The sequence below is a fragment of the Amblyomma americanum genome, chromosome 8 (genome assembly GCF_052857255.1).
Source record: "Amblyomma americanum isolate KBUSLIRL-KWMA chromosome 8, ASM5285725v1, whole genome shotgun sequence".
Lineage (NCBI taxonomy): Eukaryota > Metazoa > Arthropoda > Arachnida > Ixodida > Ixodidae > Amblyomma > Amblyomma americanum.
The window spans coordinates 4,357,388-4,374,727 of record NC_135504.1 but is presented as its reverse complement, the minus strand read 5'-3'; the positions used below and the strand labels follow the sequence as shown (position 1 = coordinate 4,374,727).

The 17,340-nt window shown below is 46.6% G+C and overlaps 1 protein-coding gene across 1 annotated transcript in view; it reads left to right on the top strand.

Annotated features, from left to right (window-relative positions):
- Positions 1-17,340, top strand: part of Nmdar2 (glutamate ionotropic receptor NMDA type subunit 2) — a 160,817-nt gene that overhangs the window by 124,988 nt on the left and 18,489 nt on the right. Inside the window, exons 5-9 of the mRNA XM_077633687.1 lie at positions 2,992-3,179; positions 7,589-7,839; positions 15,701-15,887; positions 16,398-16,521; positions 17,023-17,124. Of these exons, the coding sequence (XP_077489813.1) occupies positions 2,992-3,179; positions 7,589-7,839; positions 15,701-15,887; positions 16,398-16,521; positions 17,023-17,124 (852 nt within the window). The remainder of the gene's footprint in view (positions 1-2,991; positions 3,180-7,588; positions 7,840-15,700; positions 15,888-16,397; positions 16,522-17,022; positions 17,125-17,340) is intronic.

Here is a 17,340-nt window from a genome sequence, read left to right as displayed (position 1 = left end):
CGTACTGTCACTTCTCTATTCGTGCCGCAGTAGTGGACACTGAGAAAACAATCGTTGTTTAATCTTGGATGCGTTGCGAATCGAGAACACCACGACAGCTGTCGACCGCAAGGATCGTTTTCAGCCTTGGCGTGACTGAGATCCATTATGCTTCGTTGCTCCCGATGGTGAATTCAGATGGCGTGCGGGAAGGGTTGCTAGCGTGCTTACTTCTCCGGAGGTTTACCAGGAAGCTGTTGGAAGCGCGGTGGACGCATATTTAGAAGCTTCAGGGCAGCGCTTTGGGGCTTGCTGCACCTGCTGCTTCTTCACAGCAACCTGATGACGCCGCTTCGTTTACGAGGTGTACCTATATGCTGCCGTGGGAAGTAAAAGCGTGAGCTTTGGTAAAAGCAAATATTGTTATGACGATCGCGGTTTGAAGGACTTTCTCATAGAAAAACAGCACAGCTGTTGTATTATGTAGCAACCGAAACCTCTCTTGTAGTGCAGTTAGCCAGACTTATTTCCCAGGCGGGCTTGAGCCTCAGAAGACACGTGAGCTGGGAAAAGGTGATGTGTATATGTTATATCGTTTGCGCGGACACACGTGTTGATGCATTTTTGAGATGACGGGGTACTGCTATACCTGAGCCATTTTTCGCCTTCATTTACATTTTTTGTACAGATGAAGAGATCTTTACGAAAGATGCCTTTCTCTTCTTTTTCTTATCTCCCCTTTTTGTGAAGGGGAAAACATGAACGGCCGTTTCCTCGGTCACTTGCCCTATCTTTTATCCTTTCGATCGTGTTTAGCCCTTTTGCTGTTAGAAGTTTTCATCCGGTGAGAAGACAGATGCAAGCTCGGCTCATAGTAGATTTCTAAGAAAGTTACCAAGAAGTTGAAAAATATGGCTTCAAAAAGTTCAATGAATTTTTTTTTATTACTTCCTCTCAGGAAGAAGAGGTGGCAGCAACAAACGCTGTGGTTCAGCTTGGATGATCATTTGTAAATGAAAATGAAATTGGCTGCTTTTTTTTTTGGTCGGGACACAAAGATCATTTTTTCAGCATTTATGGTCATAGGCCAATCTGTGCACTATTCATTAAGTTTGGCTTAAGTATTGTTTAACTGAAGTCGATCGCCATGGCCTCTGAGTGGTCCCTCGTCATTTTGATTGCTACACTTCATGTAGACGCCGCACACTCGAACAGCGAAAGAATAACAAGCAATGATGCTACGACCGTACATTAAAGCAACCAAATTATAACAAAATGGATAACATGACCCGTCTGCTGCACTATATGTCAGCTCGTGTTAAAGGACCCCAAATGGTCGAAATTATTGCGAATCCCTCCACTACGGCTTCCCTAACATCTCATGTGCAGTTTGGAGCCTTTATACCCCCCTTAACCGTGAACTAAAAACAGCTGCAAAGACTCGACATGTGGTGAAACTGTCCGCCGCGTTTGCTCCGTTGGGAAGATGGGGTCTGTCGTGTGGGCTTGCCTGCGCCGTTGTTTGCCACCTTGGGTTCTGGCCGTGCTGTCTATATAGTTGGCCTGCTGTGCGTAGTGTTAGTCGTAGCGCGAATGCACGGCGCGCTGGTGCTGCTGATGCGTGGCTTGCCTTGCTTGTGGCTTAAGAGAGCTGTTTTTCATGCTACCCGCTATGGACTGCTGCCGCTGCTGATGATGATCAATACTGGCTTGGCTCGCCTTCGTCCAGACGCAGGTACTACGCGCTATGCTTGGCTACGTTCGGAGCCTGCCCTACGAGCTTGGCTACGGACTTGGCAGAGAACTTGGGCTTGGGCTGTAAACTTGTTTCATGTGCCCATGTTGCACGGTGGTGACAAAACTGTGGTCGCCAATGCATGTTCGCAAGAAGCTGGCGGCGTAATTATCGTTCTTGTAATCAGCATGGCGGTCACTTGAAGAAAGTAGAAATTCTTTCGCGAGCGTTCAAGATTTTCACAACTGAGGCTAGTGTAATATAAGCTAAACTGAAGCATAAGTTGGTAGAGAATAGTACTGACTGTTAAGTACTCGTTGTTTCTACTAAGAAAGCTTGTGAAGTTATAAGATTATCATCATGACTGAGCAGAGGAATCAAAACAAAGATAAAAACAATTTGCCGGCGAATATCACCAAAATGGGAAGAAATAACTGCTTTTTGTAGTGTGAGCAGGCAGAAAATTTTAGCTTGCCAGTCTAATCAAAACACAGCCTAGATTTGTGTAACTTAGAACAGAAATCTGACGCAGCCACAGGCAAAGTACACCTTTGCACTCTGAGGCCTGAAGATGGAACGCACAGAGATTAAATGGAACAGGCGAAGGTGTAAAGTATAAGAGCTACGTAGTCGAGGGTTCGACGGCATACCGTCTGGTCAGGAATCATGGCTTGATGAGGTTCACTGGTCACTGACCAAGGTCAACAAAAAATGACGTTTCGGGAGCGCTACGGCTCCCCTGTTCGATTGTGAACAAGGGAGCCGTAGCGCTCCCGAAACGACATTTTTTGTTGACCTTGGTCAGTGACCAGTGAACCTCATCAAGCTATAAGAGCTACGTCTTCCGCTCCGCTCGAGAACTGGAGTTCGTGTGACATATTTTTTACCTCTTAGGTAGACGAAAAGAGATAGCAGATACGTATATTATGACTTGCACGCTTGCATGCGTCATGCTTGAGACTGAAGAAGCCCAGAGGCCCGTATGAACCTGAAACAGGATTCACAGAGTTTTTCGTCGACGGACTCGGTTCGTGAATAAGCTGTGTCCGCAATTTGACCAATCAGATAACCCGGTCTACCGGATCCCTGTTCACCAACCTATTCAAAGTGCGAGAAACTCTGCGAATTCACTCTTGTGTTCCCAAATACGCTGCATAGACTGCTGGTGTGCGGTCAAAACACTCTCTTTGTTCGATACCCAACACGGTTGCCTAAATTTACGTTCCTGTGCCGGTGCCTGCTCACTCTCGTCTCCGATTTCATTCGCGTGGCGACAGAGGGCGTCGCAGGCGCGAGTGCTGCAGCTGGCGCCGTCGGTGGTGCACCAAGTCGCATCCATCTTTGCCATCTTGGAGCGCTACTCGTGGTACCAGTTCGCCGTCGTCACCACCAATCTCGGAGGACACGAGGACTTTGTTCGCGCTGTCCGTGATCGACAGCTCGAGAGCAGCACCCTGAGAGCAAAGTGAGTACACTTCCTTCTCTTATTCGCTCGAGTATTAACGGAGCTGTCAGAACTACTCTATCCGTTTATTGTTCTCAGTAAAAATGGTTCTCCGGTTCTTTCTTGGCAGATAGCAAATACGCATTTACAACTGAGCAAATTGAATGGTAAAATTTTGAATTTTAATAAAATAATTTCAAACTCATGACATCTGCATCGAAAGGGAATGGTTGTCGGTCTCTTTAAATGAACCAAGGTGCAGCGTTGCCTCTTTGATTCGTAACCCAAAATCGGTGGCGACGCATACAGTTTCATGGGAAATGATCCGTTGTTGGCGACACTTGAACTTCGTTTTACCCTCTTTTGAAGTTTATAAAATCTTCATTTTTGGGGAGAGTGCTCTCTTTGTAATTAAAACGCGGTGTACTCTCCCGATATCGTTATTAGTAATGTGGTATCTAAGAAGGCGAAGTTCTATTTATCCTTAGTGAAGAAAGCATGCCTTTCATGGTTGCGTCGACGCATTTTTTATCCGTGGAATTTTTTTTTCTCGATTTTATGTACCGGTCGAACCGAATTCAGCGGGATCTAACTGATAGAATTCAATGACCAGTCCAGCTTAACGGAATTACTTGTGGCGAATGGAAGTGCAGCGGCCGAATTAAAGCTAATACGGCAGAATAAATGGAAATGAAGCGAATCCAAGTGAATATTTAAAATTGAACAGAATTAAACAGCACGGATTGAATTGAAACAAATTTTACAAGGTGCCTGGTATACACTGCATGCTAAGCACATCGATAGAACGTGCCTTACCATGCTCTTAGTAGAGAATTTTAGCATAGCGTATGCCAGCTACCTCTTTCGCTAGCCGCGGCCACTAGCCACGAGTGTGCACGCGCTGTTGGCGCAAGTTGCCTGGCCCTAGTGCCTCAGGGTGATCTAAGCGTGTGTATTAGTCGCTCGCAGTGTACTGTAAGCGGTAGTGTTCGTTATATACGCTGTGCTGAAGGTATATATTGATATTCCTGCTGCATACTTCGTAGAGTGCAAGATGAAGCACTGTAATTTCCAGTAAGTGAACTAATGCAGTAATTGATACCGTAAAAATACAAAAGGACGTGAATATTGCGCAAAGCAATTTACCCGTTCTCCTGACATTTCAGTTCTTCCTTTCCACGTCGTTATACTGTGCATCCCTGGTTCTCCTCCATCAATGAAACGCATGAAAAAGTTGGAATGCTTGAACTTTGTACGTATTCAGTTCACGAGCTGTCGCAAGGTGAGTTAACAAGCAGCATACACGGTTTTGAAAACTCAACGCCAAGCCGCTTATAACAGAAAGTGAAGTGCAACACAATACAGTTTTGTGAATAATCATATCTGAAAGTTTTATTGAACAGTCTGAGTTCGATTCAGTTCATAGCATTCCTTGCTACTAGAATCCGAATAAAAATTTAGCAAACCGTGACACTCGTAGATGTGTCTTTTCGTGTCCATGGCTATGGAAGTAACTTAGAAGAAGCACTGCTTCTGTACATGCGCGCACTCAAGCTAACACAACGTGGACAGTGCATCGTCTCAAATACGTGGCAGCGAACAGCGAAAGAGTCTTTGTTGACCCTATTTTGACATCGCCTTTGTAGACATGTTCTGCGCAGTCTACTGAATGTCAATTCGAGCTGTTGTACAGACAGAGCTTGTACTTCCATGTTAACGTCAACAAAGGCTTCGTGAGTGTACCCAAGGGACTTCTTCCACTCAGGTTTTGTCCGCTGTGCATTGTGTGAACGCCACACTGCAAGCATGGACTTGGTGTTTCTTGTTCGAAAGATTTTTACATTTCATTCGTGTTCTCTTTCAGTCGCTATTTGCCCATCCTTACAGATCTCTAGCTTTTTTATTCTCCTTTTGTGTGCGTTTCTATCTTTAGTACATTCTCCTGGTAGCTTGTGTCGCGGCATTCATCTTCTAGGCTACATTTCTCCCGGACCGGATAGGCTGACTGCCAGTCCCGGACACGCTCATCCAGCTGTATGCTTTGGAGCAACGGCTCCATGCTGCTATTGGTGGATAAATTTTATTGCTCCGCTATATGTTTTAGGCACCCGCTTTTTGCAAGACGATGGCAGCGTCTGAGCTACAATGACTGAAGCAAGTGAAAGTAGGAGTAAAAAGCAGCACATGTTGATACAGGAAATGATGACAAAGTTGGCTCTTGTTGCGCTCTTAGGAGGAGGATGACCGATTAAAAAAAAAAGATTTGGCTTTCAAGGAGGGTATCAATATACTGACTAATGTTTTCAAGAAAAAATTCTGTTTACACATACACTCGACTCAATCAGAACTGCTAGATAGTTATCACTGTGATTCTCTTCTTATTTTTAAATTTTTTCAGTTTCCCATAGCGTGACATGTTAAAATTATTGATTAAAATTGGTGCCTGCATTGCTTCATGCCACAACTTATGTACTCATGCCATGCTATGTTTTGTAAAATTGTGCATATTCTTGTGGGGAGAGAAATGATGAAAAAAAAGATGAACACCAGGTGATATGCCAAAACATTTGCCTTCTTTATTCGTCCTTCATCGTCTATTGTAAATCCTCTTCATTGATTAATTAATGAATTTCCTCTTATACCGCTACTTTAAGCTCTTGGCCGGATAAACTGCAAAACCCCTGTCGGACGTGCCGAAGTACGAAAGTGAACGCTGACAACGACTTGATTGGAAGCATCTGAGCCATGTATTTTCTGTACTTCATTCGTCGAGAAAATGCGGCTCAGCATACTGCGCTTATGCCGAGGGAGCCTCCAGTGCAGCTAGCGCTTTAAAAGCGCATTATTCCACTTCGTGTCACTAATATTTCTCGATGCTGAGTGAAATTTAAGGCGAAAACATGAAAATTCAAGGTATAAAATGCATGTCAGATTCCTCACACATCTTAACAACGAAAGATACGTGATTTTGTAATGTAATGAGTGAGGAATTTAGCCATGAAATTTCTTTAGTTAAACAATTTTGGAGTTTCCTCCTTTGCGCTGTTGATAAACAATATTTGGGCGCGAACATACGTGTCCGGAATAGGCATGCCAGCGATGAAGTGTATGATAGATTGCGGGAGGTGTTTATGCGCACCTGTGTCCATGTCCCTCCTCTTCATGACGTTTATTAATTTCCTACTGGCGCTATTTATGGACATGCCTAGAACATGGCAGTTATTGCGTCTTTATATTTAAATAACCTATCTTTTTGGTATTCTTGATCTTGAATTCTCACTTTTCTATGTACGCGGTAGCGAACATTACTTCACCTTGATCAACATCCCTGACTTATTGTGATGTGTTCTATGTCGTTCTCGACGTCGAAATCAGGCTTCGTTAGAATATGCCTTAGAATATTACATTAGAATATGCCCGCATTATACGGGATCCAGTAGAAAGTGGTTTAATAAAAAGCTTCAAAGCGCGCAAAGAAGAGCAGTTCGATTTATAATGTGCAGATTTACGCGTACTGATTCTGCAACAGAGATGCTGCGTCTTCTCAAATTGCCGCCTGTAGCCGAATATCGCCGAATAACCAGATTAAACCAGATTAGGACGATAGCAGAATAGAATGATTTAGCAGCATCTCTCTTACAGTCCAATACATTAACAACGTTCGAAATCTTATCTTCATTTCTGACTAAAAGTTTTATCAGTGCCATACGCCTAACCACTTCGTATTCACATCTCGCCGAAGGTGAAGGCCGGAAATGCAGGAATGTTTTACTTTTTATTTTCTGTGCGAAATAGTTGTTTTTAAAGTCCATATTTGTTAACACTGTTTCTGTACAATAAAATCCTTACGCTGCAAGAAATGTGATTGTCTAGATGAACATAAACTTTGCATTTTTTTTATAATCAAAAGGGAACATGTTCCCCAAGTGTCACGCCCCACGCGGCTGTAGCGGCCCCACGGCCAACAGTATTGGCAAATAAATAAATTAATAAATAAATTAACTGTGAAGTCGAAAGTCTTTAATGGCTCTTGCTCGCGTCCATCCGTCCGTCCGTTCCGCTCTTCAACTCGATAAGAAAAAAATCTTTGTGCACGATGGGATCCGAACCATCATTTTTTCATTCCGCAACCGAGCGTGCTAACGACTACGCTACTTCCTGCCAACGCTTATGTAGTTCTCCTTGTCTAGGAGAGTGTTTGCAGAAAGGTGTCGAATCAGACGGAGGCCTTCCAAACGCCCTCCAGTGTCTCCAACATTTAAGATTCACAAACAATTGTGTGTTTAACATCTTAGCCACACATCAGCGACACAAGCAGCAACACCGCGCTAAAGGCTTTCGCCTCACCGCACTTTAGGTCAACAAAGCGCCCCCCTGAATTTTAATTTAAGCACGGGCCCTGTTGGCAACCCGACTTCACCTCGGCGCAGGTACTCGGTGCTGGAGGTTCGCACCCTGCGAGGCCGCACGCGGCAGGAATTCCGGAAGCAGCTGGAGCCCCTGGCTGCGGGCGAGGCCCGCGTTCTGCTCCTGTTCGCCAGCAAGGACGACTCGCGGGAACTGTTCGCCGCGGCCTCGCAGCTGGGCATGACGGGAAAGAACTACGTCTGGATCGTCACCCAGTCGGTCATCGGGGCGCACCCGGGAATCGCGCCCCCGGAGTACCCGGCCGGTCTGCTCGGTGAGTGACCCTCTACCGGTAGCGCTGCTCTTTCGTACGAGCGATTGTGGATGCACTTATCTTGAACGTTTATAAGAAAAAAATGCTTCTACTTGGCTTCCTGAAAAGGGGAAATGAGGGATCACTATATATCTTGCGCTGCCTTTGGACGGTGCATGTGCAAATTTGAGGAATGAAGCGCCACCTCCTCTACGAGCTGCGATGTTAAACAAAGTAAAAACGAAAAAGACAACCTTCGAACCCGACCGCGGCGGCTGCGTTTTTATGGAGGAAAAACGCTAAGGCGCCCGTGTGCTGTGCGATGTCAGTGCACGTTAAAGATCCCCAGGTGGTCGAAATTATTCCGGAGCCCTCCACTACGGCACCTCTCACTTCCTTTCTTCTTTCACTCCCTCCCTTATCCATTCCCTTACGGCGCGGTTCAGATGTCCAAAGATATATGAGACAGATACTGCGCCATTTCCATTCCCCAAAAACCAATTATTATTATTATTATTATTAACCTTACGAAACTCTGCGGAAACCCAAAGCGTGTAGAATGATAAGAATTCCGACTGACCACTGTAAAACCAAACCGAAACTCAACTTGGGACAAAGAAAATGGCCTTTTGTTCAGTACACGGAGGGCTGCCAGCAATTTTTAAAAATGGGCTTTTTAAGCTAGAGGCTCGTTTTTTTTTCGGCATTGCATTGTCTGCGGTGCATTGCATTATAATACTCTTAAGACTTGTTAACCAGGAGGACGCTAAACTAATATTGAATAGTTAATATTTTTAATATTTCTGTCGAGCTCCTCATTTATTGGAAAGCTTGTAGCCTACTCTAAGTCATGTGCATGTCAGTTTTAAGATTGTCGAAAACAGTATTCCGTCGCCGGTGCAGAGCAAGCAGTTTTGGGTCCGCGAAGAGGTAAAAACGAAACCGAGCGACCAGCAAGAGCGTCAGCCACGCCTACCAGCGGGACATCCAGCGCTGCAGGTGTCACGTACAGTGGCATTTTGGTGGTACAATGTCAAACTGGCTCACAGGTTTGTGTGATGCTTTACCTTGAAGGTTAACTTGCACAGACCATATATAAATGGATAAATAAAATAAATATTGTCCCGACTAACTGGGATTTGAACGCGCGGCGGTGCGAACAGATCAGCTTCGCTGGCCACTGCACGAGAGCACTCGCTATTGCTGCCACCGATCACGCCCCGTTTTAAACTGCAACACACTCTCGCGTTGTGCATTGCACTTCGTCTTCTTTATACACTGATGCCACTATCAAACTAATATTCCTTTGACCGATGTGGCGGTAGTGTTCGAAAGATGTGCGCTGCGTAACTTGACGTGGACAACGTTGTGGCAGAAACACAGCACTACAGCAATGTGCATTGGCGTTGACAACATTGCTGCAGAAACGTGGCACTGAAGCGTAGGCCGCCGGCGTACATTGGGTAAATTGGCATTGACTTATGAAAAAACTTGAAGACGACCATGACTGACTCCCTGGGTCAGTGGGTAGCTCAGTTGCGATTACAGTTACGTGGCGGTGGTGTCTACCTAGAAAAAACATTTTTAAAAAACTTTCAGACGGGCTAGATGGTTTTCAGATTCAGACGGCACATTTAACGCTAACAAAACACGTACACGCCAGGCCCGTGTACTTCCTTTTCTTTCGTGTGCGTGTTTTGTTAGCGTTAAAAATGCCGTATGAATTCGCGCAATATTATGTGCTTAGCAATGCTAAAGCGCCAGCCACGTTTTTTTTTAAACCTAAACTCTGTTGTGGATATTAGTTACGTTTAGCGACAAGCTTCCGACTTGTAACGAGCTTAACGGTTAGAAAGTTCACTATTCACTGTATGGGCGAGAGAGAGGACAAATGGATAGTTTTTTTAATTGATACACACCAAGTGAACAAGGGAGGGGAAAGCCTAGGGGTGCTTGCCACCGTTTTGACAAGTCCTCCTGTCCAAATGTTTGCAAGCACCCTGAGGCTTTCCCTTCCCTTGTTCACTATTTGTCTATTCAGTGCATTAGATAACCATTCGGCTATATAGCACGTCTAATCTGCCGTTTGACGGATTACACCGTTGAAAGCACTGTGCTGAAGAAAGCGCTATTCTAATTCGCTAAGTTAATTTTTAAAAACTGCCAACTGTCTTAGGCTAAACGCTGGATCCATATACTATGGTCACATGATGCACAGGGTCATTGAACTAAATCAAAATATTAGACAACAGTCGATTCACAAGTTCACCGGAACTGAAACTCACGGTGGGACTTGCTTCATTGCGCTGCATGCATGTACCGCTGGCCGATCACGATCATCGACGGGGAAATTTCTGCAAGATCGTGGAGGGAAATTCTACCGCGTGCATTCGCGCGCAAGTGCTCGGCATTTCCGCCAATCTTCCGCTGCAGTTTCCCCGGAAATAAACGCGCATTCCAGTTGAACTCAAGGAATGCCAAGCTGTGCATTCCCGAAATAGGAATGTTGTACCTTCCGTGCAAGAATACAAACGGAAGCAGAGAAAGCGCATCAAGAAACCTTCACCGTGTTTTGGCGCAGACGACAAGGCAGCCTATTTCTAGCCTCCCTCTTTCCCTTTGGCCACGTGGCCTCTCCCGACGTCATGCACGGGGACGTGGTTCGTATCTTGTCTCACATCTCGTCGTACAAATTCCGAACACGTGTAGAGAAGCCGAGTCGCCCCGTGTCAGACACGATGTGCCCTCTTAGGCGCTCATCATTCTTTCACGCTTCCCTCCGATCACTCGAAGCCGCGCTCGATGCTCGTATTCTATTTTTTTCATCCTTCCTCGCTGCATGTAAGAAGTAGATGAACTGCGCTCGCGAAGATCCGAAAACAAAATTCCAACGCCTTTTTCCCGGGCGTTATTGAAATAGGCGGAGATGCTCGAAAGGGGTTGGTTGAAGAACGAGGAACTTTGGAAGGGAAGGGGACCAAGTGAGTCAGGAATGCGAAGTGCTGGCGGCAGCGGAGGTAGTGGGAAAAGGGGGCGTTTGATGCGAAAGTCTATCATCTCTTCGGTCGTGGAAGTTGCGACGCAGAAGCAAATTTGGCCGCTGCGGTTGCAAATGAGCGTAGACGAAACAGGAGGAAAGAGATAAGCGCGGCAAAGGAAGTTAATCAAGCGCCGATCGAAGGAAGCGTTGGTGAGAAAGAGGGGAGGTGAAACGGCGGCAATGTCTCGCAGCGAAGGCGGCAGAGGGGATGGAAGAGGGAAGCGGCGTTGGATTTCACGCCTCGAAACGAGCACGCCCGCTGTCGACATTCCATCGCGCACATTCCAAAGCCGGCGCTTGGTCGCCAGGCGAGCGTGCCTGCTTCATCCCAACGCGCAGCGATGCTCCGGAGTCTAGGTGGGGAAATGAGGGCTCGCCCAAGGCCGCGTTTCCCGTCATTCCCTCTGGTCTCTCGACGCTCTCTCACCGCCCACTCCACCCCACCACGCCTTCTGGATGTGTAACGCGTTTTTTATGTGCGATGTCCCGTGAGAAGTCTGCTGTAATGAAAAGCGAGTCGCTGCATGTTTAGTGGCATGTTGGCGGTGCAGTGAAGTGTATACGACAGGGTGACGGTAATAACAGCTGCGGTCGAGCCGCATTTTTGCGCGATGCGTGCGCTGAGGAGCGATCACGCTTTCATTTGAAGTAAGAGGCAAGTAGCCGTTCTAAACACACCACTATGATGTTCTGATCCGCTCTTTTCATGAAGAGTTGTCGCAAATGCGGTCTTTTAGTTACGCTTCAGATCAAGCTGGTTCTCGTAGTAGTTAGATGAACGTTAATCGTATACAATGGACGAAGAAAATTACAGCTGCTCATGCGGAAGGTGCGTCGAAACATACGCGCTAATTGGGTTAGAAAATGAGGAAGTAAATGACGATGTCATACATGGCTGTCACTGAACAAACCTAAACAACCGCAGTTGTCACTTAAATGAAGCTCTGCCATGGGCAGCGCGACTCGCGGGAAGCTGGCAGCTATTGACGAAGTCGCGGATGAGAACACTGTAATCTGCATGCACAGAGAACGCTGTCACACGGTAATTTTCTAATTTTGCGCACTTTATTTTTGTCAAGGAAGAAAGGTATGCCTGTCTCGTCGGAAGCACCTGGATCAAACCATTTTCATGGCACCCGACAAGTGTCCAGCTTCCGCCAAAGTGTTTAACGCCATATTAAAAATGTTAATTAATGTACACTAACTTGTAATGTACACAAATAAAAATTGCGAAGTGGTACGTTACATAACTCTTAACAACATTCACTTGATCTCAATTCTGGATAAGGGTTCGTCTATTTCAAACCGTGACTGCCAAGCAGCGCAGATAATCGGTCCAATATTGCAAATGAATGGTTTCACTGTCGTTCTTTGTTGGACCGGCTTTAGCCAATATGTTACCAATGTTGAGCCTACTACCTGTGCTGCTTGGAATTTTAGCAGGGGCGCCCTGTATAGTTGTGTAAAGTTTGCTTACGTAGTGTGGCATGCAGACGGTACGATGACGGCGACAATGACGAGAGCGCGAAGTCGGGACAACTAAGCTGGCGCACAGCTCTGCAAAAGTAGTTTAAGGCCGCGACCGTCATTTAGGGCTTCGTTAGTCTCCTTAGTCTACTTTAGTATGCGGAAGAAGCGCCCCGCCAGACCTCGCCCAGATCAGCGCCTGTTTGCGCTCGGCCGCACGCGCTCGCAGATGTCTTCGGAAAGACTTTCCCGCTGAAGAACACATGGCCGTGTCAGCATTCCTTTTAAGGAACCAGTCTGCGTGGCCCTCAACGAATAAGCAATCGACGTCGAGTGACGTACGTCAGCAGCCTTATGATCGTGCCGCTGTAAGGGCCCGTGGTTGGCCGCGTGGCAGAAGGGCGAAGGGCGCACCAGGCGTTGCATGGTCACAGCGGGTGGCCCTTGGTTGGCTGCTCCCCATTTGGACGACCTCGTTTCCTTCGTCAACCGCTTGGCATTGTCGGCAGGCGGGGAATGCCGAGTACAGCCGAAGCTCCACAAAGGCGTTAGCAGGAGCCTCCCTTTGGCTCGTTTTGCGGCACTCGCGCCGTCAGCGCAGCGCTTCTTCCCTATTCGGTACGACGCGGCAGCTAGACCCTTCGTGCCGCAGCAGTTGACACTAATGAGTTTTTGCCAGCGCAACTGCTGGCTTCGAACTCCTCGTGGCTGACAGATGTCGTTCGGGGCTCGCCCACAGCAAATTTAGGAAGCCCGTAGCACGTGCGTGGGAGTGGCGCCAAGTCATAGGCGGGGGGAGAAGTAGAGAGGGGGATATCCTGACGTGTAAACGGCTGCGGCGTCCACATCTGGACCGGACTTGTCTGATGGTTTTTTGTTTGTTCCTTCTTTATGAATAGGACTGAGGTCGAAGTTGTGGACACTTGGAATAAAAGTTGATTGGGTTAATCTAGTTCAGGATAGGTCACTCAAAATGATAGCTTGATTGCCTTTATTTAATAAAACATTGAAACAACTTCCAAAAGCTTTGTAGGACAGTCTTGGCTAGAATTCTGACGTCAGTGCATTCTCAGCTGGGGCTGCGTGCTTAGCATGTAGCGCGCAGCGCCAAAGTTATGATTAAATCCGTTTATTCGTTTTTAGGACGATGCATAACAGTGCCAGCGTGGCGAAAGCAAGAGGAGATGATTTGCCCCCTGGCAAGTTCCCGCTGGGCCCAGCAGTAGCAACAAACAGTGCATGAATAAATACATGTGTACACCTAGTGCATACGTTGTAGAAACAAATCTCGGCGCAATTATTGAGTATAGCCCCGCTCTGGTTCTAAAACATTTAATTCACACAATAAATCTAGGTTATTTATGAGGGCTCCCGATTAAGGAGCCCATTTATCCATCAGTAGGCTGCATTGTTGGGCAAGTTGTAGCTACATGCCTGCCTGGCTGCCTTGTACACTAGGAAGAGGTCTTGCTTCGAAGCTTACTCCTCCGTGTCACTCTCACCCCAGCAGTAACCTGGTCGTGCCTGGCACAGTACCTTGCTCTTTTCGGAGACTCCTGCCCCTCCTGTCCCGCTCTTTTCTGCGAGGAGGACACAAAACACTTGCTCAGAACCTGCCCCTCTTTCCGTGCTATCGGGTAGAAACACGTGTTCGGGTGCGGACCGCTCCCAGGCAGTCCACCAGATGTAAAATGATGTATTTTTGGGCCGCACCACCGGATGTTACTGGACTTTCTCCGGCAGTCCAGTGTGTACCTATATTTGTAAATGATACTTTATGCTAGAAGGCACACTGTCGCAATAAAAAAGTGACATGTCCCACCGGTGGCAGCACTCGCCATCGCCGAGCTGTGGCGCACAGCTTAGCACCAGCACCACTGCGTCAGGATTTGTGTGAGGACTCTCAGGGATGTATGAAAGTAAAGTCGAGAATAACCTATTCCACATAAATGGGCATTACGCCGATACCTCTACCGCCTCATGCCCTTAAAGCGGAGTTAATGTGTCTCCGCCAATTTTTTTGTACACTTTCTCCTTGCGATCACTTGTGGCTCAATTATTGTTTACTTGCAAATATTTATTATGCCCCATTCTTCACTAGTTTAGGATAATTACATTACCATTAAACCCAGCTCGAGCTTCGTTTTAGCCATGCCCCCTAGACGCTGCCATCGTTTCGACTGTAGCAACATCAATAGCGCAGACCCGCAACTCGCAACCTGACTCAGCCTTGCCGGGGTTCAGAGGAGAAGTGAGTCAGCTCTGTGTAAGATCTGGTGGCGCCGCTTGGGCAGGTGGATCAAACGGGAGAGAGGGACGCCATAAATCCGTTGCGTGGCGCTCGACGCAAGCACTAGTTCCAGGCGCTGCACTCAGAGGGCGCCACGAAACTGGGACGTGGCGATCGGTGCAGCACCACTCCTCGTTCCTCCTCGTTTCACCTTCATGCTGCGACGGCCACGACGCTGCCGTACTGGGAAATACGCCTTTAACATACGACGCTGTAAAAACGAAATAGGCGTAATTGGCTATGCGCGGATATGAAAGACAGAGCCTTCCTAGTGTTACTGGGACGCTGTCGGGCATTTGATTACGAGGGGATAACAAAACTGTTTTTCCGTCTGGTTCTCATCCTCCCGCAACTAACCAGGGTGGGGAGCCACTGAAATTGGCTGCCTGCCCTTGGCATCATCTTTCATGTTACAAGCGCTCGAAACCTCGCAATAAATAACACTCGCATTCATCCGAATTGAGTCCCCTTTGCAATTTTTTGTAGGAGCTAGACTAATGAAGCAGTAGTTTAGTAGTTACATTTTGACCAAGCTTGAGTCATCCTTTTGAGAAATTTGATTTCTAAGGCGAGTATTGCTTTTAAAAATTTAATCCAGAATTCCGCTTTTCAGCAGGCAAGTATTCATGTCCCATTCAAACGTTTGTGAGTTTGGAAGCTTACCGCCCTTTAATTAGCAGGATTTGGTTTAAATTGTACCGTTTTCCTAATGGTTAACAGTGGCGACCACGTCATCACTCAAGCTACGTTAATAAGACGCAACTGTCCATGATCAGATAGTGCGGGGATCGTCCCGGAAAGGCTCTTTACAACCAACTAGCCCGCAATTCGGTCTTGCTTGCTCTGGATAATGTTTACCTTTCTTTATTGCATCGTGCGTTGTTCCCACTTTTCGAAAAATGAAGTCTAATGAGGAAGGCTTGTTTCACGAAATATTATACCACTACTGAAGAGGTGCTTTGGGCCACTGATGATTCACTGTGATCTGCTGTTTAGATCAGACTGGCACGATTACTTCCGGACATAGGGTTTTTCAGCACTGCTCTGACCTCACTACTTGAGTCATGTGGCTCTACCTTATGCAGGCATTCACTACAACACCTCACTGGCGAAGCTCTTCGACGAGATCGAGCGCGCCGTGCTGGTGCTGGGCCACGGCCTAGAGCTGTTCGTCAACGAACCGGCCAACGCCAACGCCACGCTGACTCCGGGACTGCGCTGCTACGAGCCGGGACGCCCCGCCCACTGGTCACAGGGGGACACCTTCTTCCGGTGAGCGAGCACACGATGCCTGCTGCATCAAGCAGGCCTTTCTATTGGTGGCGTTTGCTATCTCAGGGTGCTGAAAGACTTGTTCTAGATTGTTATCGCGCGCAAATAAGCAATACTGAAGTAAAATTTATTGGCTGAACAATTAGGATGGATGAAAGGGAAAAAATATGAAGGGAAAAGAAATCAGTGACCGGAGAGGGCTTTCCACGGAGTGCTCTCTATTGTCATGTAAATTCGCACAGCCTGCAAAGCCTTTGTACACAAGTCTTGTTCACTAATTGGTGACTCGCTTTTCAGCCAACCGACATCGCGTAGTGTGGTGCAGCGTTCCGCCGTGTCTGTGCTCGTTCTTAAACACGGGCCTTTAAAGTTGTCTTGACTCTCGAGTATACCTGCAAACTCATCGCAGCTCAGGTTTCTTTGCCATTTTTATCTTATGTGCCTGGGAACGCAATAACCAAAACGTGAATTAATTTTACGTGCTGGTAAGGGACGGTGCAATCACTGCAGCTACCTTCGGAACGTGTCCATCGAGACCAAGGGTGCCCCCAACATCGAATTCCTGCCGGACGGCACGCTGAAGTACGTCGAACTGGACATTCTCAACCTTAACAAGGAAGGGTACTGGGACCGGGTAAGCAGTATTTTTGTCATATATCTCCATGCGCCAGTTGATTTATACGGGAAGAAACAGGTTGTCCAAGAGAAAATTGGCCAAGATTTAAGCAAGACCTAAGGCTTCTTCTGAATTGAAATCAGGCGAATGTTGTTACAAGTTGAGTAAAGTGCTCAATATTGTGTTTCTCAATCTGTCTCTTTTAGTAATGGTAATAATAATACTAATAATAATTTAAGTATGGCTTTACACACCCAGGCGTGAGAAGGAAAGTTGTCAACAGCCATGAAAATGAAGGAATGATAGAATAAATTTTTGTGGATGCGTCAAATTAGGGACTTTTTTTATTATTCAATTATAAAAGTTAAAAAAGGGGATATGTCATAGATATTTCTTTTTGAACTTCTTGCAGGCGTGTTGGTATGAGCAGTGACGTATACTACAGCGCATTGTTCATGTCTCTCGATTATTCTGTTTTTCTCTACATATCTAAGCTAGTTTTCCCAAATGTCTCTCTAGATCGGGGGCTGGACGCAGAAAGGAATCGAAATCAAAGACATTGTCTGGCCCGGCGAAGAGCTCGTGCCACCCAAGGGCGTCCCAGAAAAATTCAACCTCAAAGTAAGCCTGTTCGCACATTCTACGAAAAAAAAAAAACATTTTCAGTCTCTGATGAGCGTAAATGTTTGCATAATTTGCGGTTTTCTTCTTAACGGGTCCTACATTGCTCGAGTTATCAGTTAGCAGCGCGCATTAGACTTGCGCTGCTATTTCTGCCAGGAATATGTCTGGAAGATCCTAATCTAGATGCTTAAAATATGCCAGTCTTTAATCATT